This window comes from Bipolaris sorokiniana, assembly GCF_000338995.1.
Source record: "Bipolaris sorokiniana ND90Pr unplaced genomic scaffold COCSAscaffold_18, whole genome shotgun sequence".
NCBI classification, from domain to species: domain Eukaryota; kingdom Fungi; phylum Ascomycota; class Dothideomycetes; order Pleosporales; family Pleosporaceae; genus Bipolaris; species Bipolaris sorokiniana.
This window is the reverse complement of record NW_006911912.1, coordinates 531,384-554,291: the sequence shown is the minus strand read 5'-3', so window position 1 is coordinate 554,291 and position 22,908 is coordinate 531,384. Positions and strand designations below refer to the sequence as shown.

General features: G+C 52.0%; 7 protein-coding genes across 7 annotated transcripts; 4 read left to right on the top strand and 3 right to left on the bottom strand.

The window, feature by feature from the left end:
- Positions 1 to 243: 243 nt before the first annotated feature.
- COCSADRAFT_262295 (uncharacterized protein) lies at positions 244 to 2,150 on the bottom strand. The gene has a single exon (XM_007707236.1). It carries the CDS (start codon positions 2,093 to 2,095, stop codon positions 410 to 412), a length of 1,686 nt encoding a protein of 561 aa, XP_007705426.1. The 5' UTR covers positions 2,096 to 2,150; the 3' UTR covers positions 244 to 409.
- A 2,421-nt stretch (positions 2,151 to 4,571) lies between these two features.
- On the top strand, positions 4,572 to 6,688 carry COCSADRAFT_128720 (uncharacterized protein; the record flags this gene model as incomplete). Its single annotated transcript, XM_007707235.1, has 8 exons — positions 4,572 to 4,851; positions 4,900 to 5,057; positions 5,107 to 5,276; positions 5,327 to 5,535; positions 5,585 to 5,664; positions 5,717 to 5,788; positions 5,837 to 6,446; positions 6,498 to 6,688. Exons 1-8 carry the CDS (start codon positions 4,583 to 4,585, stop codon positions 6,685 to 6,687), a joined length of 1,758 nt encoding a protein of 585 aa, XP_007705425.1. The 5' UTR covers positions 4,572 to 4,582.
- A 1,522-nt stretch (positions 6,689 to 8,210) lies between these two features.
- On the bottom strand, positions 8,211 to 9,279 carry COCSADRAFT_31122 (uncharacterized protein; the record flags this gene model as incomplete). The annotated part of the gene is made up of 6 exons (XM_007707010.1): positions 8,211 to 8,297; positions 8,417 to 8,453; positions 8,668 to 8,694; positions 8,808 to 8,866; positions 8,997 to 8,999; positions 9,028 to 9,279. The coding sequence occupies 6 exons, from the start codon at positions 9,277 to 9,279 to the stop codon at positions 8,211 to 8,213; spliced, it is 465 nt and encodes a 154-aa protein (XP_007705200.1).
- A 353-nt stretch (positions 9,280 to 9,632) lies between these two features.
- COCSADRAFT_102575 (uncharacterized protein) lies at positions 9,633 to 11,022 on the bottom strand (the record flags this gene model as incomplete). The annotated part of the gene is made up of 3 exons (XM_007707234.1): positions 9,633 to 10,347; positions 10,400 to 10,712; positions 10,764 to 11,022. 3 exons carry the CDS (start codon positions 11,020 to 11,022, stop codon positions 9,633 to 9,635), a joined length of 1,287 nt encoding a protein of 428 aa, XP_007705424.1.
- A 2,449-nt stretch (positions 11,023 to 13,471) lies between these two features.
- Positions 13,472 to 15,313, top strand: COCSADRAFT_185490 (uncharacterized protein; the record flags this gene model as incomplete). Its single annotated transcript, XM_007707233.1, has 2 exons — positions 13,472 to 13,853; positions 13,922 to 15,313. The coding sequence occupies 2 exons, from the start codon at positions 13,472 to 13,474 to the stop codon at positions 15,283 to 15,285; spliced, it is 1,746 nt and encodes a 581-aa protein (XP_007705423.1). The 3' UTR covers positions 15,286 to 15,313.
- Positions 15,314 to 16,838: 1,525 nt separating this feature from the next.
- On the top strand, positions 16,839 to 17,891 carry COCSADRAFT_31119 (uncharacterized protein; the record flags this gene model as incomplete). Its single annotated transcript, XM_007707009.1, has 3 exons — positions 16,839 to 16,937; positions 16,966 to 17,500; positions 17,533 to 17,891. 3 exons carry the CDS (start codon positions 16,839 to 16,841, stop codon positions 17,889 to 17,891), a joined length of 993 nt encoding a protein of 330 aa, XP_007705199.1.
- An 834-nt stretch (positions 17,892 to 18,725) lies between these two features.
- On the top strand, positions 18,726 to 22,412 carry COCSADRAFT_262210 (uncharacterized protein). Its single transcript, XM_007707232.1, has one exon. The coding sequence runs from the start codon at positions 18,977 to 18,979 to the stop codon at positions 22,316 to 22,318; it is 3,342 nt and encodes a 1,113-aa protein (XP_007705422.1). The 5' UTR covers positions 18,726 to 18,976; the 3' UTR covers positions 22,319 to 22,412.
- Positions 22,413 to 22,908: the final 496 nt, after the last annotated feature.

Below are 22,908 nucleotides of genomic sequence, written 5' to 3'. Positions count from 1 at the left end.
TCTCTACCAATGCAGGGCGTAAACTTGCACGCCTGACCCCACGATCGCCCGACGTACGTACTCGCTTGCACATGCATATCCCAATCAACAGTTCACCCAACTGAGCGAGTTTTCTTCCCCCGCGCCCAGCATGCAAAGTCAGCAGGTGGTATAACAGGTAGTTCGGGTAGTCAGCGGCGTGCAGCAGGCGTAGTGCGCAATCATGCATACATACATGCATACATACATGCATAGTACTTCCAGCTATGACATAATGTATGCGGAGTTTGCGGACTTAGAATTGGGAGTGGGTGCTGGATAAGAAGCTTGTGTTTTTTTTGGAAGAAGGGTGGGGTATCATATGGTGTTATCAGTCAATCATGATGCATGAAGAGAAAAAAAGACTCGAGTTCCCTTTTTGTGGTCTCTTTTACCAGGCATCAAAGTTGCCAAAGCCAGTCTTCGCTTTCTTCTTAACAGGCGCCATGACCTCCTCTTCCTCTACGAAGCCTACAATCTCGTCTTCGTCTTGATTCTGCATTTCTTGCTTTGCGGCTTGGAGGTACTTGCCTACGCTCATACCCTGACCGCTGACGTTGTCTACAGTACCATCAGCACGTATGCGCTTTCCGGTCCAGGTAGTCTTGTCGTCGACGGTTCCACCTTGCCGTTTGATTTCCTCAGCCTCGAGTTCCTTGTTTTCCTTGTCTTTGCGCTCTTTTTGCCACTCTTCAAAGGGGTCGACGAAGACGACTACGTCTAGTATTTCAATATCGTCTACGGGCTTGTCTTTCTCGCCTACTTCAGCGGTCTCCATGGATCGTAGTGTCGTGTCCAGTCCTCCGACTACACGCGCGAAGATGGTGTGTTTCCGATCGAGATGCGGGACTGCTCGGTAGGTGATGAAGAACTGGCTTGTGTTTGTGTTTTTGCCCTTATTTGCCATGCTTAACACGCCTCTGGTACTATGCCTTTCGGGTCCCTCAAACTCATCCTCAAACGGCTTGCCCCATATACTCTGTCCACCTCTTCCTGTACCTGTAGGATCTCCACCTTGTATCATGAAGCCCTTGATATTTCGGTGGAAAATCGTATGGTTGTAGTACCCCTTCTGCGCGAGCTTGACAAAGTTCCATACTGCACGTGGAGCAAACTCTGGCAAGAGCTCGATATTCAGCTCACCCAGCGTAGTCGATATCCGCGCATAGCCCTTTTGTTTTACACGCTTCGGCTTGAGCATGTAATCTTCGTCGGAGAGGAGGGCGCGTTCGCCAGACGTGTGCGGTGTGACGCCGGTCGATGTAAAGGATGCTGCAGCTTTACCAGAAGTGTATACTGCAGCGTTGTAGGCTGGCTTTTTGGGCTCTGCGTTTGTTGCGGCTGCCGAGCCATTTCGTGGGAGGTTGGCAATAGCCTTGGATGTTGTCCCACCTTGCTCCTTGATCTTCCTGTTTTCGCGCGCTTTCGCAACGGCTTCTTTTGCCTTGAGGATCTTTGCTGCATTGCCTAATGCATCCCTGTTCACGCTACTCTCATTCTCTGCCACTACCGTATCTCCATCCTTGACATGTTTATATGAACTGAAATCTCTCGACTCGATGCTCTGTGGATCCTGTAGTGTGATAATGTCCTTGCGCGTGAATTCTTCGTCGCTGACTAGGTCCCGCCAATTCTTTGCCTTAATGTTCAACCGCTCCACAGTATCCCAAGCAAACACATTACCGCTCTTCTTCAGCGCAACAACGTGCGTGTTGTCTGTCAAGACCTTGTATGTGACCGGGTCTACGTATTCGCCATCTTCGTTTTTCGTAAAGTGTAGCGTAATAAGATCAGCGCGCTTCAAAGGCGTTCCGTCGATGGGGTTTGTGTTGGGGTGTTTCGACAACCAGGTGAGGATGTGTGTGAGGTCGAAGATTGTACCCGATGAAGTACAGACGGGATCAGTAAAGGGCTGAAGCGAGACGGCGCAGTAGTTGAACGGAAGGCGCTTGAATGTGGAAGATAGGCCGGCAGCAGACGCTCGACTTGCGCTGTTCGCGCCGCGCGCGTTTCCAAACGAGTCGGCCGATGACCACTCCGAGTGGGTAATGTAAAGCTTGTCGGTTCCCTTTCCCATGTCGAAGATAAGTTATCTACAGGATTAAGAATCGAGTGGTGTTGAATGGGGTGCAAAACATGGAAGCGTTGGAGAGGCGACGCGCTGCTAACTTTTGGCCGATCAATCGTCGTTAGCGCGACTCCACATTTCCAGGGCTCTGACTTGCCATGGGATAACGTCATTCCCTGGCTTTGCCAACCTCAACTTCAAATGTCAACATCAATGTGCCATAGCATTCTCCCTTTTCGCACGATAACATGTAATCGATCCACTGGGAGCATGAAGCGCGGCATATAATATAGCGAGGCAAGTAGTACCTGCTCAAGCTTGGTCCCTGATGTTGAGCGAGCATGAACACATACAAGGTATGTTGACAAATTGGAAATATCATTCATCGTAACCTTGTGGCCTCGCAACCTGTATGCTGAGATTACCTCCATATCTGACAAAATTTCATCTCTACGTCTGCTTTATTCATTATTCATCATCACAAATAGGGATAACGATATACCTCCTCATGTCGATATGATCTGTTCTTGTCATATATTATATGAAGTATGCGGATCCACACAGCCGTAGGGTCTAGCTTCTCTTTATATCCAATCTCTTCGGCCTCTTACGCTTTTCGTCTAGAGGTCCTTGGTCGATTGGTGTATATGATAATATCAGAAGTGGCTGCTGTGGGTATTATGGCTAGCTCGTAGGCTACGGCAACTGTCAGATAGCAGGACGTTATTTAGCGGCCAGAATAACCTAGTACCGTATGAACCACGCTTTGTACATATTTTGGAGGATTTAGCAGACCTCTGTAGCCTCAAGTAACAAACACGGCCAGGATTGGTGCTATTTGATGTTAATTAGTATAGCGGTAGACAGCATAGCACGCGGTGTTTACAGAATAAGAAAAAATAGGGATGCAACAGGCTTGTAAACATGGAAACAAAGATGACAGGGGAGCCTCAGAGAACACCAGGTTCTGGTTAATACTAAAGTGTTGGGGGCTGAGACCTGTTGGATGTTGTCTTGGACATGGCCAACTTGGTTGGGATGGAAGATGCATCCTTGCATGTTTTGTGACATGGGATTCTAGCACCGGTCGCCACAACTCGGTGTTGTGCGTCTAAGACGATTACAGTATATGTGGCAAAATGCATGTCAAACATATAATAGGGATCGACTAAGCTGCTAAGCTGTGCGCTGAAATGATCGGTCAAAGCAGAAGTGTTGGACGGTGAGCCTCGTCACGGGCTTCTTGTCGCTAGTTGGGCATTGGGCTTGCTTAACAAGCATCCGGCCGTCGGTAGGACGGAACCGTAGCTTTCGTAGTTAAGAATAACAACACAAACGGTTTGGGTTACCCGAGAGATGTACCCATGCACATCGATGATGCAATCTTGATTTCCCATAATTGATCATCATCAACAAAGGTCGCAGCGACACGTGTAGATAACGTGTATCTGGCGCGCCATCATATGCCCATGACCCATGCCGTGCGACTGCACAAAACACAGTGTCTGAGGGCGTAGTACCTGGTGTGGTAGCGAGCGCCATCGCGTGAGGGCGGCAACAATGCCATGATGAAGGATGCAGATATCCGGAGAGTGGTTTATTTTTATCGCCTTGCTAGCGTCCGAACGGGGCGTTCGAAAGGAATCCTGTATGCTTTCCTTCTTTCTTCAGCAACGGAACGCACAGCCCCTTGCCATGTCGCCTATCTGGTGGGGTTCGTTGGTTTGTTTTTGGGGAATAGGGCAGGCTGCGGGTCAGGAACACAATGATAAGCTTTGTGGTCTTCAGCCACGTCAAGATTGCGTACGAAAAGGCCGTGTTAGTGTATTGCACTGATGATGAGTGTGGTTACAACAAGAGGTGAGTGGAAAAACGAACAAGGCGAGGCCAAAGGAAGCGCTAGTGCGTACGCTTGGGGTCTAATGAATACATGTCCACTAGGCAGGAAGGGTCCACGGGTCTGCGCAGCTTCCAGTTCACCACAGCTACACTACAGCCACAGTGCAATTAAACACATGCCCTCTTCCATTACGCTCTTCCAGATGAGTTCCATTGAACGCACAATAACATGTCTATCAACCTTGTCTGTTCTCAATCATCTACTATGGTGCTAGAGCCAGTTGCAATCTTATCACTTGCTTTTTCCCTCGTTAGCTCTATTATCTCTCGACAAAAGACCCGAAGCGTAAGCTCGCCATGAGAAAAACTCCCTTGGATCCCCCTTTCTCGACAATGTGCATCTCGATCGGTTCCAGGAAGCACCGCATTGCGATCACCACTGCCCGGGGCAAGCCACAGATATCCCTGCGTTTGTCTTTGGATCTGCCGAGCTCCAAAGCCCATCAGCTGGCCATGTCTTGGTGAACGCCCGATTCTGTTATGATCTTTGAATAATGATGGTGTGGCTGCACGTGGTGCGCTGCCTGGCTTGCTTAAAGCTTTCGTGATGCCTCTGCATTTGTGTTCGTCAGCTTGAAAGAGTTCTCCTGTATCAATATGTTTTCGTCATCAGTCACTCGCTCATGTTTCTTACTCAACTGCTTAATTCTAGGCTCTCGTGCCGCGCCATTCGCTAACTACACTACACCCAACACCACTACAACATCGTATCTAGCCTATCCAACTCTTACAGACCCTATTCTGGATGAGCATCCAACAGATGATCTGCTTCCTCCGAACGACAAGGAAGAGAGATGGAACAGTCCAGAGTACAAATGGATCTTTCAATACCCACTTCCCATACCCCCAGTGAAGGAATCAAAATTGTAGGATACCCAACAGTCCGGCAATGATTGAAAACTAAGACAGAACAGCACCTACACCAACAACGTCACAGGCGCTATCATTGACTATTACGAAGTCGATGTCAAGGCCGTCAAAAAACAAATCTATCCTGACCTCCCACCTGCAGATATGTTCTCGTATGATGGGCACGTGCCTGGTCCAACTTTCAAGATGCGCAAGGGCCGAGGTGAGATTGGTCTTCAACCTACTCGTGCTAAGCTAATGTTCCATTTCAGAGGCTGTTGTGCGATTTAACAACGTCAGTCCAACAAATTCGTCTGTCCACGTGCACGGCCAATACAATCGTGCTCCATTTGATGGATGGGCAGCAGACTATGCGCGGCCCGGCCAGTACAAAGACTACTACTACCCAAATGCACAAAATGCACGAACAATCTGGTACCATGTCAGTCAACTCTGAATTAGTTGCTGCAAAGGTCGAGCTGACATCGATAGGACCACACCGAACACGAAACAGGCGAGAACGTGTATTTCGGACTCAATGGTTTCTATCTCTTGAGCGACGACGAAGAGCGAGCGCTTGACTTGCCAGATGGCGACTTTGATGTTCCACTCGCTATTTCTGCCAAGCAATATTCCACAAACGGATCCCTGATATACAACACCAACAACCACACTGGACTTTGGGGTGATGTGCTTGAAGTGTAAGAAGATCTCTACAAGTTGTTCCATCATGACTAATCATTTTGGCAGCAACGGACAGCCTTGGCCATACCTAGAAGTAAAGCCATGCAAATACCGTTTCCGCATGCTCGATGGCGCTGTCAGTCGTGGTAAGTCAAATCATGTAATCTGCATTGTTACCAGTGTGCTGATTCACAATAGCATTCGACATTTATCTCAAGGAAGACGGAAGCAATGAAACAATGAGCTTCAATGTCATTGGTTCGGATTCCGGTATGTTGGTTGATTAATATGTTCGGCTTCTGCTAATTTTCTCCTCAGGTCTCTTCCAGCACCCAGTGGAAACTAAGAACCTTGCGCTGGCTGAAGGTGAACGTTATGAGATAATTGTCGACTTTGCCAACCACGCGGGCAAGAACATTACCATGCACAACAAGCGTGGTATGGCTGGAAACCTCGACTTTGCCGCAACTGATCGCATTATGAAATTTATTGTCAGCGACCCAGACGACGACTCCATAGTCAACGATCCTCTCCCAACGGATATGCACTACATCCCTCCACCACCAGACGCCAACGTCACAAAGAACTTTACCTTTTCCCGTGTTAATGGTTCATGGGTCATCAACGGTGTCGGCTGGGTAGACATTGAAAACCGCATCCTGACCCGACCAATCCTGGGCCAGGATGAAATCTGGGAACTGAGGCACGGAGGTGGAAATGCCTCGCATCCAGTCCACATCCATCTGGTTGATTTCCAGATCCTTTCTCGCACTGGGGGAAGGAATATGGTGATGCCATACGAATCAGCAGGCATGAAGGATGTCGTTTGGGTTGCTCCCGGCGAAGTGGTCAGAGTCGTGGCAAGATACGCACCATGGAAGGGTGTCTACATGTTCCATTGTCACAACCTGGTCCATGAGGATTACGAGTAAGTCTAAGGCCTTCTACTCTTGAGTATATCAAGACTAACAGTTCACAGCATGATGGTGGCATTCAATGTGACTCAACTCGAGAAATGGGGATACGATAAGGACACCATTTTCATTGACCCGATGCAGCCCGAATTCCGCCCAAAGAATATCAACTCGGCAGACTACACGGAGGAAGCGATTTTGGAGAAACTGGATTGGTTCTACCACACAAACGCATACAACAGGACCATGGCTTGAGAAGACGGCATATGTATGTACATAGCCGCTCTCAGGTGGATGGTTGAGGAGTGACGATGCATATTCCCGTGCCTTTGTGCACTTCAACTTAGATTATAGAACGCATTACTACGACTCTTGCTTACATATTTCTGTAATTATCTATTTTTTTCTTTGATAAAAATCACATTCTTGCAGCCTCGTCCTCGCGTCTCATCACGTGTCAAGTGTTGCGACAACCAGTGTATCGGCTTGACACTGTAAGATAATGGGTATGAAAGCATTACTGCAGCGGGTTTCTCATGAGTAATCTGACACATTCTGGAATCTTCATCGACATCTGACAACTCGTTTTCCACCCCTTGCGCTCATGTCATGGCGGGAGCGAGAGCACCCGGGGCCGAGAGCCGATTAAGCCATTGGTTTTTCCTTCCTCTACGTCGCCGCCTTGATTCACAGTCGGCTCATCTCCAAATATCAGACCTTCTATTGACCCTCCGTGACCCGCAATCATGACACTTGTGTGTGTCGCAGCTTTATAAGCTGAAATATACACAAGCAAAAACAACAATACCTGAAGCCCAAAATCAGCTATTCTTATCAACAATAATCCACTCACTATGAGAGTATTATTGCACTCCCACCACCGACTCAAGTTACCCCGAAATCCGACCAACAGGACGCATGCGAAACACTTGAACCTCACATCACGACATGTAACGACATCGTCTCACCCTCTCCCCACCAACGTCCTTCCGCCTGGGCACCAAGACCAAGAGAAAGAGAAAGAGAAAGAGAAAAAAAAATCCAAAACAAGACTACTGCATGAGATTTCTGTCCAAAATACTCAAAAGGCCTTATTACGGGGCATGGGGAAACGTGATGACTCCATAGTATATTGCGAAATGAGAAATAGAGGGATGACGGGGGCCAGGGTAACGGACATCACCCCACAGAAAATCCATATTATGCCGAGACTCGAACTTGAGGTCTCCACAATCTCGATAAGATAACGAGAAGAAGGAGGTGGCTGGGACCTGCGCTGGGAAAAGGGAACTGTGGGGACCCAGAGGGCCAGGGGTATATGGTGACTGTCGTCCTTCCACTTTCCACGTCCCACGATCCAACCAGGAACCCCCCAGATCATCGCTCTGGAAAAAAAATTCCACACGAGTCGCGATGTCAAGGGTTGCCTGTTTAGGCAGGATATTCGGGGGACCGGGGGTTTTACCAGGGGGAAAGAAAGGGCAGAGAGAAGAGGGCTTGTCCGTGTTTCACTTTCAACGTTTTAACTAGCAAGGGGGGGTTGCCTTTACTTAGCGTGTATGTAAGTAATCCCCCGGTAGTTAGTTAGTTACCGCCATACCGAGATAGAGAGAGAAAGCACGCCATAATCTCTGCTACGATCGGGCCCCCCTTGCGCTACTTACGCAAAAAGTCTAGATAGATGGGAAGGGAAAATGCAGGGTGCAAACTTGACAAGTTTGACACCGACGGACGATGTAGATCAGGGTTTGTCATGTAAACCTTAGCTAGTAGCTAGCCTAACAGCCTAGCATACGTAGTAACCCGACTATCTTGTCTATTGCAATACCAACGATAAAGACAAAAAAGGGGTCCATCACAGTTGCCTGTCTATGTACATAAAGTTTCAAACTACTTACTTACAAATCCGCGCCATGCAACGAGAACAAAAAGGTTGCAACCCCCCCACCAACCATCACTAGCGCCATCCCGCCCTCATACTTACGCTTTGGGGCGAGTTGCGCGGGTATGCTACTCTCGAACTGTGATACGGTAGCCATGAGGGTTCGCCATGTCTACTTGAAACCCTCAACAAAAAAAATCTCCCATCCACAAAATGTCATCAAAACAAATCGTTATCCACAACAAACCCTTCATCAAACAAAAATCCCAGAAGCCGTAACCATGGGTCCCAGAATTCCAGAACAATCCCCAAAATGAACCCGCAAACCGGCAGGTACGTACGTACGTACGTACATACCTAATTTCCCACGCGACACGGGGCTGGGACGATGTAAAGACGGAGGGGGGGGGGGGGGAAACGGGTCCTCAGGCCCCGACTCGCCCGTTGTTTCCACAAACACACACGCATCAAACAAATGTAACCTCGTACGTACCTCTGCTTTACTCTGCCACCACCACCACGACACGTAGTCTCCCCATCCTCTAATCCCAACTACTAAGAAATCCGTTCCGCTCACGTGACTCAGAACCCCCCCAAAAAAAATCGGGCCCCGAGTACCCTTTGTGTTGATGTACTGATTTCACGTGCCTGACTTCGTGACACGCATCTGCCGTGTACGTACTAACTAATAGTAGTAGTACTAAGCAGCTTACAAAAAAAACACGAGTAATGCATAAAAGCGGGTTTGTAGGTGTCGGTCCGACTATGAGGTGTTGATCAGTGGATTCCATGTCGTTTGGCGCCGACGGGGGAAGAGTGGAGGGAGAGGAGGGGTAAGTGATTTTCAGCCCGCTTAGCGCGGCGGTGTACTGAGAATCGGGGAGATCGGAGAGATTGGGGGTGAGAGAAAGATGGGAATTGGTGGGGATCGCATGTGTGAGGTGTGCGGGTTGGTTGGGAGGCATGGTCGAGTCAGGAAGGGGTGACCCTGGGGTGATTTGGACTCAACAGCTTTTCTTTTGTGTGAGTGGGTTACCGAGGACTGCAGAGTGATTGGGGTGGACTGGAGAGTACAAATGTGTCTAGTTTCTATGACTTGTTCGCGGGGATGAAGAGGTAACAAAGAATACATCTTGATTGATGTGGTATCATGAACATGTAGTCCATGTCATCTAAGAGGAATCTATCATCTACAGCGACAAGCGCTATTCTTCTTAGTCTTGTAAAAGGAAAGAAAACAGGACCCCATGCGCCATACACCTATGCTATGCTGTACAGAATTAAAAAAATATATGTCGAGAATCAAAAAGTCAACCATCTATTCCTCCAGCACACCAGTCGCCATCATGCTCTCCTTTAGAGCCTTCTTGTACTCGCGCTCCATGCCGTGCTTGACAGCGTCAAGTACAGTGTTTACTGTAGCCTTGGGTTCGAAGCGGGGCTTGGTGCCGTCTTGGAAGACACCAGTCTTGACCAGGATCGAGTACCAGTTGGCGTCGGGGTTTTGCTCGTTGTATTCATTGGTACCCCGGATGTCCGATTCTGGTGTGTCGCCTACGAAGTAGACAGTGGAAGGAGGCGAGTCAATACCATGTGTGTCTTTGCGCCATTCCTGGAGTAGACGAGTAGCAAACTGGAAGGTGCCGATTTGTGGCTTTCCAAACGCAGTAGTCTCGAGGGTACGGCCAGTGACTGCCTTGAACATGGCCTCCAAGGAAACGCGGAGAGCACCCATACCAATGCGAGTAAGGTCGTGTGAAGCGCTCCAGACCACGTCGTTGTGCGAGAAGAAGACTGGTGGGCCTTCGTCGTAGTTCTCGGACCTCGTGCCAAGACGACCCTTCTTTGACATGAGTAGGTCAAGAATAATCTGCTGGTCCGACGCCCAATCACGTGAGTCGGCGAAAACGAAAATGGCCTCGATTTCAATCTCAGAAAAGTTGCGGGTTCGGGAGTTGTTGTACTCTTCCTCTGTAAGCTTGCGGAAAGGGGTAGTATCTTGGTTGTCCTTGATGATGTCACCAGGAGTTACACTGAGCTTGCGTTAGAAACAGGTATGCGGCCGGAACAGCGGACAAGACTTACACATCCTTGAATCCGTAACCTTCGGCGACAATGCGGCACTTCTCGCCCTCACCACCGACGACCAGCACAGTACCGTACTTCTCGGCCATCTCCCTCATTGGAGTGTGTCCGCAAATGAACTGGCCAGGCGAAACTTCGATCTCTAGTTGCTTGCTCAGTTGGATGCAGCGCTCAGCTTCAGTCTTGCCACCACCATTGGTGACGAAAATGTACGGGACTTGGATGCCATATTCGTTGTCACCGTTGAGCATCTTCATGGCCTCGATGGCTTCTGGAATGGGACGGCCACCACGAATGAGCACACCGTCAATGTCTATGCATGGTCAGAACTATTGCGCTTCACATATGACTTGGTCTAACGCACCAAAAGCAAATGCATATTTGTCCGTGACGGATGTTTCAGGAGGAGTCAGATCAGGTGATCCAGGGGCGACAGCATCGAGGTGACGTCTAGCAGTCTCGAAGCCGCTGGCAATCTCCGACTGTTTGGATGGGGCCATGAGATGTTGTGGGGGAACAACTACGGTCGGGCCCATGTTGATGTTCTCGCGGGTGGCCTCCACTGCTGAGAGGCGACGCACGAAACCGCTTCCCGCTGCGGGAACTGCAAGAGGTGCTGACATGGTGTAAGGTAGGTTTGTACAAAATCTGTGCCAATCACAAAGGTTTGCTAGAAAACGTTCTCCTCTGGGAAGTGGAGTTTGGAAGATGTGGCGAGTCGATAGCTGAGGAAGTTTGGTGGTCTTTATAGCGTGTGAGCCCGATAGTCAGGTCGATTCTCCAGAAAACCCCTCAAGGAAGCGGAGAGAATAGTGGGTATGTGGATATGTGGGAATGTGGAGGTGGGTTGTACTGCTACATGGTTGGTTTGCGCAAAGATACCGAGTGTTTTATACTAAAGACGAACGGTCAATCCAAGCTGAACCCCTAGCATCGCTGGAGTGAGAATCTTCATCATTAGTCGCATAATATTCTGCACGTCTACGTCGATTCACAGGACCCTGAGCATGAGAACTACTAGTTTAGGACTTTGTCGGTGAGTATTGCGTAGAGTGATGGCGTCACCCGGTCGAAACAAGCGCAAGGGACGCTTCAGCACGTCGAACTCGATGGCAGGACAATATCCCAGGCGTGTGCTTCTCGACATGTGCTTGGAGATTGTGGCACGTTTCTCGATGCTGATTCGATACATACGACAGTGATGTTGCAATAATTGTGGGTATACGGCCGAAGTTGTGCGGCTGCTTGAATCCCTGGCAATCTTGGATTACATACTTACAGCCGTCTCATGCGCGCCATGTGGCAGACGGCCGCGGTTGGTGTTGTAGCTGTGGAACGGTGTTGCAGAATTTTGAAGTTCTTCGGCGCTATGATGTCACTAATGATTAGGTTGCATGTCGCTACGCCGCATGAGAACATACATCCTCACCGACCGAGGTGCCCGCGAATGAACGTTCGTCAGGGACTCAGGGACTCCGAGTTGCCGTGTCAAATACTTGCCAAGTATGAAGGTGAACACGAATGAAATGCCAGCCGCCCTGGTCTTTTGGCGAGGACAAGCCGGCCTGCGTTCTCGCCAAGCTTCGGGGACTTGACGAGGCAACTTGAGGCTCAACGGAGGCCGTCTCGGCAGACATGCCAAACGTTGAACCGTCCTGTCAGGGTCTGCCGCGTCGCATCAAGGAACGGCGTCAGCATCCGCCGTACAATGCAATCGTTCGTGCTCGCGATATTATGATAGCAACAGCAACAACAGTTTGGGACATCCTCGAAATGATGTCCGCACCATTGTCCCATCTCTTGCCCCGAGTAAAACCGCGCGCGCGCATCTACACAGCCTACACACAGTGGATCGCTAGTACCTACAGTAGGACAAGTATCCACATCCAAGGCACAAGCATGGGTCACTTGACGTAACTGTACATGACCCTACAAGCCTCCCGGTGCTTTTTGCAGAGTGGATGACGGTTGTAGGTATGCGACTTGTACGTGAAACTGGGCCAGGTCGCAATAAAGGTAGCAATGAGGCATTTCTGCAAGACAGAAGTGACGCTGGTCATGTCAGTTCTCCGGGCCACGACAACAACGACAACAATGACAAGACCAAAGACTGCGTATGCTACCAGTAAGTGACATTGGCGCAACAGTGTGGGACGCAGGATTGTCAGCCAGCCTCCCAATAGGACTACGAGTACATTTAGTGGCTAGTCATCGTACATGTCCCTGACGCACAAGAGCGTCTGCAAATGCCGAGAAGCCGTTTAAGACCGAAAGCAATCTGCAAGAAGTAATGATCGGACGACGTCGTTGTTGAAGGTGAAGGGATATTCGTTGCGCTGTTGCCGCTACCGCTACTAGCGTTTGGTGTTTGAATGCTGAAGAGATGGAGAAAGGACCACCAGAGTAGAGAAGGGGGGGCGTGGTGTCGAATCCATGTATCCACGCCTCCACGCCTCCACGTCTCCACGAGTTTCCTGGAGCGGCTCCGGATTTGCAACCAGCGGGAATTAACTAGTGTAGGGTCCATCTATACACCACCTTCCATGGACTCACCGCAAGTACTTGTATATCAGTCGACTATCGCTAGGACAGCGCTATGCCGTCCTAAAGTACTTTGCTCTGCAAGCCTTGTGCATGGTTGTGCGAGACCTGCTTCACGCATCAGGTTCCCGTCGCAGGGACTCGGTTCAGCTGCCGTGATCCGCTGTTTTTGCGGAGGGACGAAGTGGGAGTGCTGATCGGTTAGGGGAAGTGGGCCCTCTGGTCTTTGGCAGTGTCGCTGTCGGCACAGTACAGCCGAGTACATAGCGGATATGGCGTTTCACCGATTGTGAGGATAGATAGACGTGGACCAGTGCTTCGAGTGTCAAATACCGTGATAAGTGTGAGCTCTGAAGCGGAGAGATAGATAGGTGGGGTTGTTGGTCATAGGAGAAGGAAGGAGCACCTTGCATCGAGTAGGCAGGAGCAGACCCGAACACTACGCGTTGCGATTTGCATCGCTGCCCCGCGTCAAGCTCCCACATTCCTTATCCACCTCCACATTACGAGTAAGACTTATCTTCTCAAGTCATGAATTGGACAGGTGGTTCACTGCAGCGCACTAAGAAAGCCAACTCGGGCATGCTGCAACGGCAGAGAGCGTATTTTGCCAAGGTACGAACAAACCTTCAGAATGTACCTCAAACGCCTACTGCTCCCCTTTGCCCGAGTTATCTTCGTGACGATAGCAAATCGGAGTCTCTAGCAGTTCCTTCATTTGAGTTGATCTCGGACCGACGTAGGGGGTGCTCTGTGAGAGGTCGAGGGGAGCCAACACAGAGTGAGGATATACCTGTACCAGACGACAAGTGGTGCACGATCAGCAGGCATCAAGTATCTCCACATGCATCACCCAGCAGACGTGTCGCTCACCATGACGTCCAATCAGAGAACTCACCCCAAGCTCAAGAAGGTAATTGTGGCGAGCAGATCCATGACTACTTGCGTGGTGTTTAGACAGAGAAACTGACGGCAAAGTAGACTTGGGTAGCTCGAAACGAAAGGCCCCAAACAAGAATGTGGAGATGCAACTGCTCGAGGCGAATAAGAAACGGCTCTTAACGCAGGCAGATTGGATCGGCATCAACGCTTCAAAGCCAGTGCAACTGCAATTTGTGTCGTGTAAGCAGAAAGAGAAGATTGGTAAGCGCAGAAGAACGACTGGAAAATGCCGCGCGCAGAAAAGGCAGTGTGTTGAGGGAGAATTAAAACCAAGAAAGCCTCAACTTCAGCACCAGACCTTTGCTAAATTCTTGGGAAGTTGTGCTAACCGTGACGGATCCAAGAACATACAGATTCGCATAGGCACAGAGGCATTGACAGATGGGCAGTCTGTTCGGCTCGAAGAGTATGCGCAGTCGGAAGCTTTTTCAAGCCTGATGCTTTTTGAGCAAGACGATTTAGTTTCTCGCGCCTCAGCGACATGTGAAGATGCTCGGCACCATAGCGATGCTTCAAGGTGTGCGGAGTCTGTTGCAAGTAGAGGCGACTGCGACAAGTTGCACAAGCAGCAGCTGACAACAGCAAATGTGGACGAATACAATAGGTCGACATGCAGCTTTGGGCCCGTTGACCGTGGTCACAATGACGAGCGCAATCTGCGTTTTGTGTTTAGGGGCCGGGCCTCTCCCATGGATCTACGTACTCACCGCGTAACGGGCAGGCAAAAGATGGATGAAACACAGCTACTCAAAGAACGAGCATCGGTATCCACATGCCAGACCAAACATGTGCATCGGATCACCAATGACAGCGAGGACCCAAGTGTATACGCAATCGTCGATCAAGAACCCTGGATGGCGTATCTCGTAATTTCCGACGTTTCTTCACGGGCAAACGATACGGAAATTTGTACCAAAGACGAATTGCAGCTTGATGAGAGCATTACGGGAAATGAGAGTGCGTGTGATACAAGATGGTCAAAGGGCGCCACTCGGGGCCTGGAGGAAGAGGATGGTGAAAGTTTTGGGGCAGCATCAAAATGCGAGTCTTTGGCTTCGTTGAGGCGGGGTATAGGCAGAGCGGCAGCAGGGTATGTGCCGGAGATGAAAGGCATTCGCGCAGACCAACCAAATTGGAGCTATCTACAAACTTTGGACGAAGATGAGAAGGAGTGGCAGGCGTTTGTCTTTGGTAGCGATCAGAGTCCATCCTTGCCAAGGGCGCAGCTGGACGCACGCCGACGTTTTGCGCAGACAGTAGTAGAGTATGCGCAAGAGGCATGTTCACAGCAGCTGCCGCTATCCGTTGCAGCGAGTTGCGCAAGCACCCTGCCCGGAATGAAGCCGAAATTCCGTAGATTTGGTTCTTCCATACGCGACAGGGGACAGGGTGCAGCAGATTGAATGCTACGGGTGCGGTCATGCAAGAGGTATGTACATATGTACAGAAGGAATTACTTGGGGGGGGGGGGGGGGATGTTGAGGAGACAGGAAGTGTTGGGCATGGTGAGTCAATGGTCAAATGCGAGGCGGTAGGTGGGCAGTGAGTGACTGATGCGTATGTAGTGTAGAGTACACAGTACATCCCCATCCACTTACCTACCTAGGAAGCAAGACATGTGTAGATGTGGCTTGTCCCTTTGAACGTTCAGATGCAACGTCCCGTAGTAGCACTTGGACATCCAGGGCGACTCAGACAGGCATAGACGGAAGGGCGCCGAGTAAGGAGCAGAGTATACAGGTATTCGGGCCGGACGGGTATGAAGAGTGAATGGGTGGGTAGTGTACTAGGACTAGTAGCAGTTGCGATACCCCAGTCAGCAGTGACGACGGACTGTATCGTTGTAGATCCCAACGAGCGGTAGCTACTTAGACACAGACGTGTGTATGCCTTGATCATCGTTTCAGCGGGGACGAAGGATGAGGCGGGACTAGAGAAGTGGATTGGCCCGTTTTGGCCGAAGAGCAAATGGCAAGGCCCATGTTTTGACTTTTAAAGTGGTAGGCTAGCGTAGCTGGCGACGTACCGTCGTGTTGCAAGTCAGCGAATGAAGATGGGCAGATGGCATTGTCTTTGTGTCGTTGACGCGCTACGTGAATAGAGCCCGGATGGCGTCGAGGCGTTGGAAGGGTTAGCTGGTGGGTGTTGGCAGCGTTGGCGCCTTTCAGCAAGGGTGATTTTACGAGTGCGTGCCCGGTGTTAGTGTGTGCGTGTGTGCGTGTGTGCACAGGACGCATTGAGAAGGGGCGAGTGAGGGTGGTGTAGGAGGGAGTGTAGTGTAATACATGGCCATGCTAAGAGTTTGACGAATGCAGCAACTCGAGTATGGACAGAGGATACGCCAAGATGGAGAGCAATGCGAACACCTGCGCACGATGCGTCAGAGTCGGATCAACATGCATGTCGTGGGTAGTAGCAATTGTTCGAAGAGGGGAGGGGGTGGCCCGGAGCAGGCCGAGTGACGTGCGGGGCTCTATTTCTGGGTGAGCCCTATGAGTTGAGAGGGCGTGGTGACCGGGCATCCTTGTCTTGGCCCAAGTGCACTCGGACTGGGGCAAAGGATGGAAATGCCAGAGCCAAAGCCAGTGCCGGTGGCGGTGCCAGAGTTACAGGTGGACAGGCGGACAGGCGGACAGGCGGACAGGCAGAAGGGACACGGTGAAGCCCAAGGGCAGGCGATGGTCATGTGAGGGCGCGGACTGCGGTGATGATTCAGAGCAGCGTACAGTTCGGGCGACAAAGAAACGATTGGACAAAGAGGACGGAGAGAGTCGAGGGCAGCACACCGCCAGCCGGTCACATGGACTGACTGACTGGCAGGCAGTTCCGGATGAGGGCGAGAGGGCCACGGCAACAGCAGACAGTCCACAATTGATGTGCGGGGGGGCGTTGTGGCATGATTGGCGCTCGGACGTCAGGGGTAAAAAACCCTTTGCCTTCTCGAAGCCGTCGAAAGATGACTAGCCGGACGGGCGTCACGCGACTCGGCGACGCAGCAGCAGTAACAGCTAGCAGTAACAACGCAAGCACAAGCAGTGCCATGGCGAGTCGTCGGGTGACTGCACAAGGGAGCCGTGAAGCAGCCGGGCGGGCAGGAAATTGGGTGGCTCGAGGCAAACTTTGGCCATGACGACGGCGGATCCCTGGCCTCTGGTTGCGCCGTCGTTGGTGATCGAACCGTTGTGCCGGCTTCGCACTTGGTTTCACCCTGCCCGCGCGCCACGTGTGAGCCTATCGAGGTGCGCCCACAGCCACACATGGGGCGCCCCAGCCCGCCCGACAAGCTGCTTCCATGGCAATCATCCTCGCCCAGCCCAACCCTCGCACTCGCGGGAGTCATAGTAATCTGCCAGTATAGTATGATGGAGCAGCCGGCCAGCGAGCGAGTAGAGTACAGCACAGCACAGCAGTGGCAGACTGCCCGCACACCGGTGTGTCAAGACACGACTGACCCACGCCGTCCGTGGCATCGTCCTTGGTGGGGCCGTGGATGCTGCTGCCCTACACCGACGTCTGCTACTGCTGCTGCTGCTGCTGCTGCTGCTGCATACAGACCCGATGATGTTGGTGGTGGTGGTGGTGGTAATGATGATGATGACGATGCAAGCAAGCAGCCTTGTCAATGCTGCCCTCTACTCTGGTTGCCTCAGTTTCCGGCATGGAATCCCCCTCTTTGGCCGGATGTAACGGCAGCGCTACATTAGCTATACATACTTCTGCGTGCATGGAAATACGTAGTAGCTGGACGCAACTTGCCCTCCCAGCTCGCCTGTCAGCGGGAGGCGGCAGCGTAGGTGCAGGCGGCGGCGGCCATGGTCCTCCTTGGTGCGCATGCTTGCATGCCTCTGCCTCACTTATGCTCAGGCTCTCCACGTATACGACTGGCTCCAGTGGCCTGCAGGCGGGCGTGATTGGCAGCGGTGCAGCTGGCGGTGCAGTGGATGGCGGATGGTGGACGGGACAACCTTGGGCTGCGTCATTGTCGACGCCGTTGCTCGGTGGGGCCTAACCAGTGTCGCGGCTCGCAGTGGTTACCGCTAGCACACGAGACAAACAGGGAAGAGGGCTTTCGCAGCCCGAGTTACCATGTCTTGACGCGGACTTGGGCCCGACTGACAAGGAGGCACGGAGTCAAGGTCAAGGCATGCTGTCTGTGGCATAGGCGTGTCGTTTGCAAAGTTAGCTGAGAAAAATTCCGTCTGCGGCTTGTCTGTTCCTGGCCGCCTTGTTGGCCTACCGCGCTGCCGCTGCCCGCTGCCCTGCCCACGGGCCTGCCCATATACATAGTAGTCCAAGTACCTCGCAAGACACTGCCCTAGAGTACACAAAGCCTGCCCGCTCCTTAGCTGTTAGCATTAGTCCGCCCTGCACTACCCGCTAGAGCTAGCAAAACAATTACACCCACACACGACATTACTCTACCACACAACCCTCCCAACTCCTCACTCGACGACCACCACATCACCCGCCTGCCACCTGCCACCTTACTCCTCTTTCTCTCTCCATCTCTCTCCACCCCGCCCAATCCCCTCTCGGCATCCGCTGCTGCAGCTGCCCGTCCTTCTCCGCACATCATCCCACCGCGTTTTTAACGAGCCTGGTGCGCCCGCCCTGGTCTGCCGAATCGCTTGCTGCAAAAAAACCCAACCGCCCCCCACGACTGCTCCGGAGTACTTCAGATCGCACAGTATCCATGCAACGTGCATGCAAGGCCGTCTCCCAGTAATCCCAGCTGACCTCCGCCTGCACCTCGCGCAGCGCGCGCTTCCTCGTCCAAACTCGTCATAGCCAAACGCATTCTGTCAGTCTCACGATGCGATCCAGTTCCTAGCCTGAGCTCTGCAAAAAAAAAAAGGACCCAGCAGGCTGTTGATCCTATCTGCTTTTATTCCCCAGTGGCGCCCACCTTGACGCTCCTTCCACACATCCACACATCCACACACTCACATCCACTCACACTCCGCACACTCCCGCACACGCCCCCTCCTACTCCAACTCCAACTCCTCATCCTCCTCTCACCAATTGCCCGCGCCATGAAGATTTACTAGCACGCCCCGACATCAGCCTTTTCCTCTCTCAGACATCCCACCACCATGTCACTCCTCCACGACTCCTACGCGCGCCCGCGCATGCCCTCGCCCTCGCCTAGTTACGCTCGCGCCATTAGCATTTCCGCCCGTGGCAGCCCGGCCCTTACTGCCTCTTGCCTCAATGGCTCCCTCCAGTCAACCCCAGAAGGCATGGTTCCCATTTCGTCATCGCTACCCGCCATTCCCTCCTACACACTACCAGAGTCGTTGCTCCCTCCTCCCGTTCAGTCGCAGCCAACTTCTTCGCCATCAGCCATGGCGGAAGCCCTAGGCAAGGGTCCAGGCCTGATTCGACGAGTTAGCCGGGGCGCCCAGGGTATCCCGCATCGCTTCCGTCGCGGCAACTCGACTGCTCAACGCGACAAGAGCTCTGGTCCCGTTATTATGCGCCGCCGCAGCGACAGCAGGACTGCCGCCGACGGCGACACAGGCATCTCCGACTTTGACGCTTTCGAGGAAGAGGAGGCTATTGAAGATCCATACGAGCCCATCCACGGGCTTGGCATCACTGGCCCTTCGCCCAGCTTCAGCTCAATACCCGACGACGGTGTCGTAGCCCCGGTACGCAACTCACGTCTCGAACAGGGCACCGTTTTGAGGAAGATTACCAAAAAGGAAAAGAAAGACATCAACCTGCGTCTGGATCTGGAATCTGCAAAAGTCTTCTGGGACCCCTCAAGACCCTCAAAGGCCTTTTACATTGATGATGTAAAGGAAATCCGCTCCGGTCCAGAAGCAAAGCACTACCGCGAAGAGTGCGGACTATCAGAAAACTGGGCGCCATACTGGTTCACCATTGTATACACCGACACAACACGGTCAAAGGGCCGGATACGAACTATGCACCTAATTGCACCCGACGTCGGCGTCTTCAACATGTGGACCCAGACACTCGAATCCGTGTCGCGTAACCGCATCGACCTCATGGCTGGCCTCATGGGCTTCGCCGACAAGAGTGCCAAGCTCGTGTGGCAACGCGCAATGAAGAAGCGGGGTGAAGGCGAAGAGTCCCTGGACTTCCCCAGTATTGTCGAGTTGTGCCGGAGCTTGCACATCAACTGCAGCGAAGCCACACTTCGCATCTACTTCCAAAAGGCCGACACTTTGTCCACTGGAAGACTCAACCAACAACAATTTTTATCCTTTGTCAGGCGTCTAAAAGAGCGCAAGGACATCAAGGCAATTTACAAGTCCCTGACATCAGGCTCCAAAATCGAAATGGACAAGGTTACCTTCTTCTCCTTTCTCCAGCAAGAACAGGGTGTCGATGTCAACGCAGACCTCGAGTACTGGACCAACACATTTGAGCGCTTTGCACGTGCCACCAAGCCTCGAGCGCCTGCCACACCTGTCGAGGGTGGTGACGTTCCTCTGCCCCTGGCCATGAACTTCTCGGGTTTCCAGACGTTCCTCACATCTGCCGCAAACTCTATTCTCCGCCCGGTTGGTCGTCAACAAAAGCTCGATCGACCATTGAATGAGTACTACATCTCTAGCTCTCACAACACATACCTCTTGGGCCGCCAGGTAGCTGGTGAATCTAGCACAGAGGCATACATTACTGCACTTCAAAAGGGCTGCCGATGCCTTGAGATTGACTGCTGGGACGGGGCAGACAACATCCCCGTCGTCATGCATGGCCGAACTCTAACCAAGAGCATTCTCTTCCAGGACACCATCAAGGTCATCAACAAGTACGCCTTTACAGAGTCGCCATACCCCGTCATCCTATCGCTCGAGGTTCACTGCTCGCCAGTTCAACAGTCGGCTATGGTCAAGATTATGATGCAAGAGTTTGGCGACAAGCTAGTGCTTCAGCCCCTGGATTTTGAGTCGCAGAGCCTGCCTAGCCCTGAAGAGCTCAAGTACCGCATACTCATCAAGGTAAAGAGTGCTGCTAGTGACGAGTTCGACACCAGAGCACTCATTGGTGAAATCACCTCACGAAGGCAGCGCAGCTTCAGCTCACCCTGGTCACGCCCCGTCATCATGAACGACAATGTCATCCCAAACTCGCCCCTTCTCTCAAGCCCGCCTTCGATGAGCCCGCCGGAGCGATCGGCAACTTTTTGGGCAACCCCTCGAACTTCAAACAACACGCTACCCACCTCAACAGCTGTAAGCTCGGCAGAAGACAGTGACAGCCCCAATGCAACTGCTGCAGAAGCTGCCGAGGTGGTTGATGACCGAAGCAAGCCCAAGAAAACCAAGACGAGCAACATCACCAAGGAGCTAGGAAGCCTCGGAGTTTACACCCGCGGTGTCAAGTTTACAGACTTTGGCAGTATGGAAGCCAACACCTTCAACCATGTCTTCTCCATCAATGAGCGCGCCTTCGACAAGCTCACCAAGCCTGGAGCACGTGAGAAGCACCTACTCGAAGACCACAACATGCGCTGCCTCATGCGCGTATACCCGCACGCCTTCCGCATCAACTCGTCAAACTTTGATCCTCTCAAATTCTGGCGTCGTGGTGTGCAGATGGCTGCTCTGAACTGGCAGACGTACGATCTTGGCCAGCAGCTGAATGAGGCCATGTTCGCTGGTGGAGACGACCGCACGGGCTACGTCCTTAAGCCGGCGGCACTTCGCCTCGAGTCACAGACACCAGTTGTTGGTCACCGCAAGGCACCCAAGAAGCAAGTCAAGTTTACCGTACAAATCATCTCGGCTCAACAGCTGCCTCGTCCACGAGGTCTCGGCCAGGAGGCCAACATCAACCCATACGTCGAGTTTGAAATGTACTGCGCTGAAGACATGGGTGCAAATGCTACAGGTATTGGCGGCCAAGACGCATCAGCCCGCAACGGTCACTCGGGTATTGGAAACCCTCTGCGCAAGCGGACCCGCATTGTTGAGGGCAACGGCTATAACCCCGAGTTTGGCAACGAAATTGACATGACAGTCACAACAAGATACCCCAGCCTCGTATTCGTACGCTGGACTGTCTGGAATTCGCTTGATGCACGGACCACGAATCACGCGCCACTTGCTACCTTCACAGCCAAATTAAGCAGCATTCAGCAGGGCTATCGTCACCTTCCTCTCTACGACAGCAACGGCGAGCAGTACTTGTTCTCGACCCTCTTCTGCAAGATCAAGAAACAGGATATTATCGATGCGCCAGAACTCTCGAGCGCCACTTCGTGCGGGTCCTCGATTGACCCTGGCAGCCCCCTCCAGGAGCCCACCAACACCAAAGCGAGCCGCAGCTTCGTCAGACGCTTGATCAGCCGTGCACCTAGTGAACGCAGGAGGCGCAAAGAAGAGCTGCACCGCACAGGAAGCGAGTCACGCGAATCTGACCTAGACCCCATTAGTCGCTCAAGCACAATGGAGCGATAGCCCAAGCTCCAGATACCGCCTCACTCTAGGTGTGCAGCTGACAGTGTTGCCACGCATATCTGTAAGCACGAGTTCCTCGGCTGCAGGTGGTGCACCATACAACTAGCAGTATGTTGTTCACCCCACATGTACTGGCATTTGGCCGTGCGCCGGTTTCTTACTCTTGTAAGAAACCTGACGCCATGACATGGGCCACGGCTATGTGTCCCGCACCTTGACCCCAAACACGGATACGCGGAACAAAGCTAAGAAAATCTCGGGCAACGGCACCATGCGTATGCTCCCGCTTCTGACAACTATCGGATATCCAACAGAATTGCAATTACTACTGCTCGGCCCAGCAAACACCGCTTTGCACTAAAAACAAACAAAAAGTTATCCTTGATTCTCAGTCTGGTCCTGGGCGTCGATCGCTTTCATCCTTGCCGTGTGTATTCGATTCTCGCATATACCCTTTTTTTTCGCGACAACCTTTTTATCTCTTTTCATTGTTTTTTCCCGGGACCGGAAACATTGGCGTAGGTAAACAATCATAGGGAAACTATCATGGTTTGCCGGCGAGCAACCGTTTTTGCATCTTGGCGATATCC

Bases quoted from the DNA above. Each gene is read 5' to 3' on its own strand.
- COCSADRAFT_262295 (XM_007707236.1), bottom strand. From the start codon at position 2,095: ATGGGAAAGGGAACCGACAAGCTTTACATTACCCACTCGGAGTGGTCA.
- COCSADRAFT_262210 (XM_007707232.1), top strand. From the start codon at position 18,977: ATGTCACTCCTCCACGACTCCTACGCGCGCCCGCGCATGCCCTCGCCC.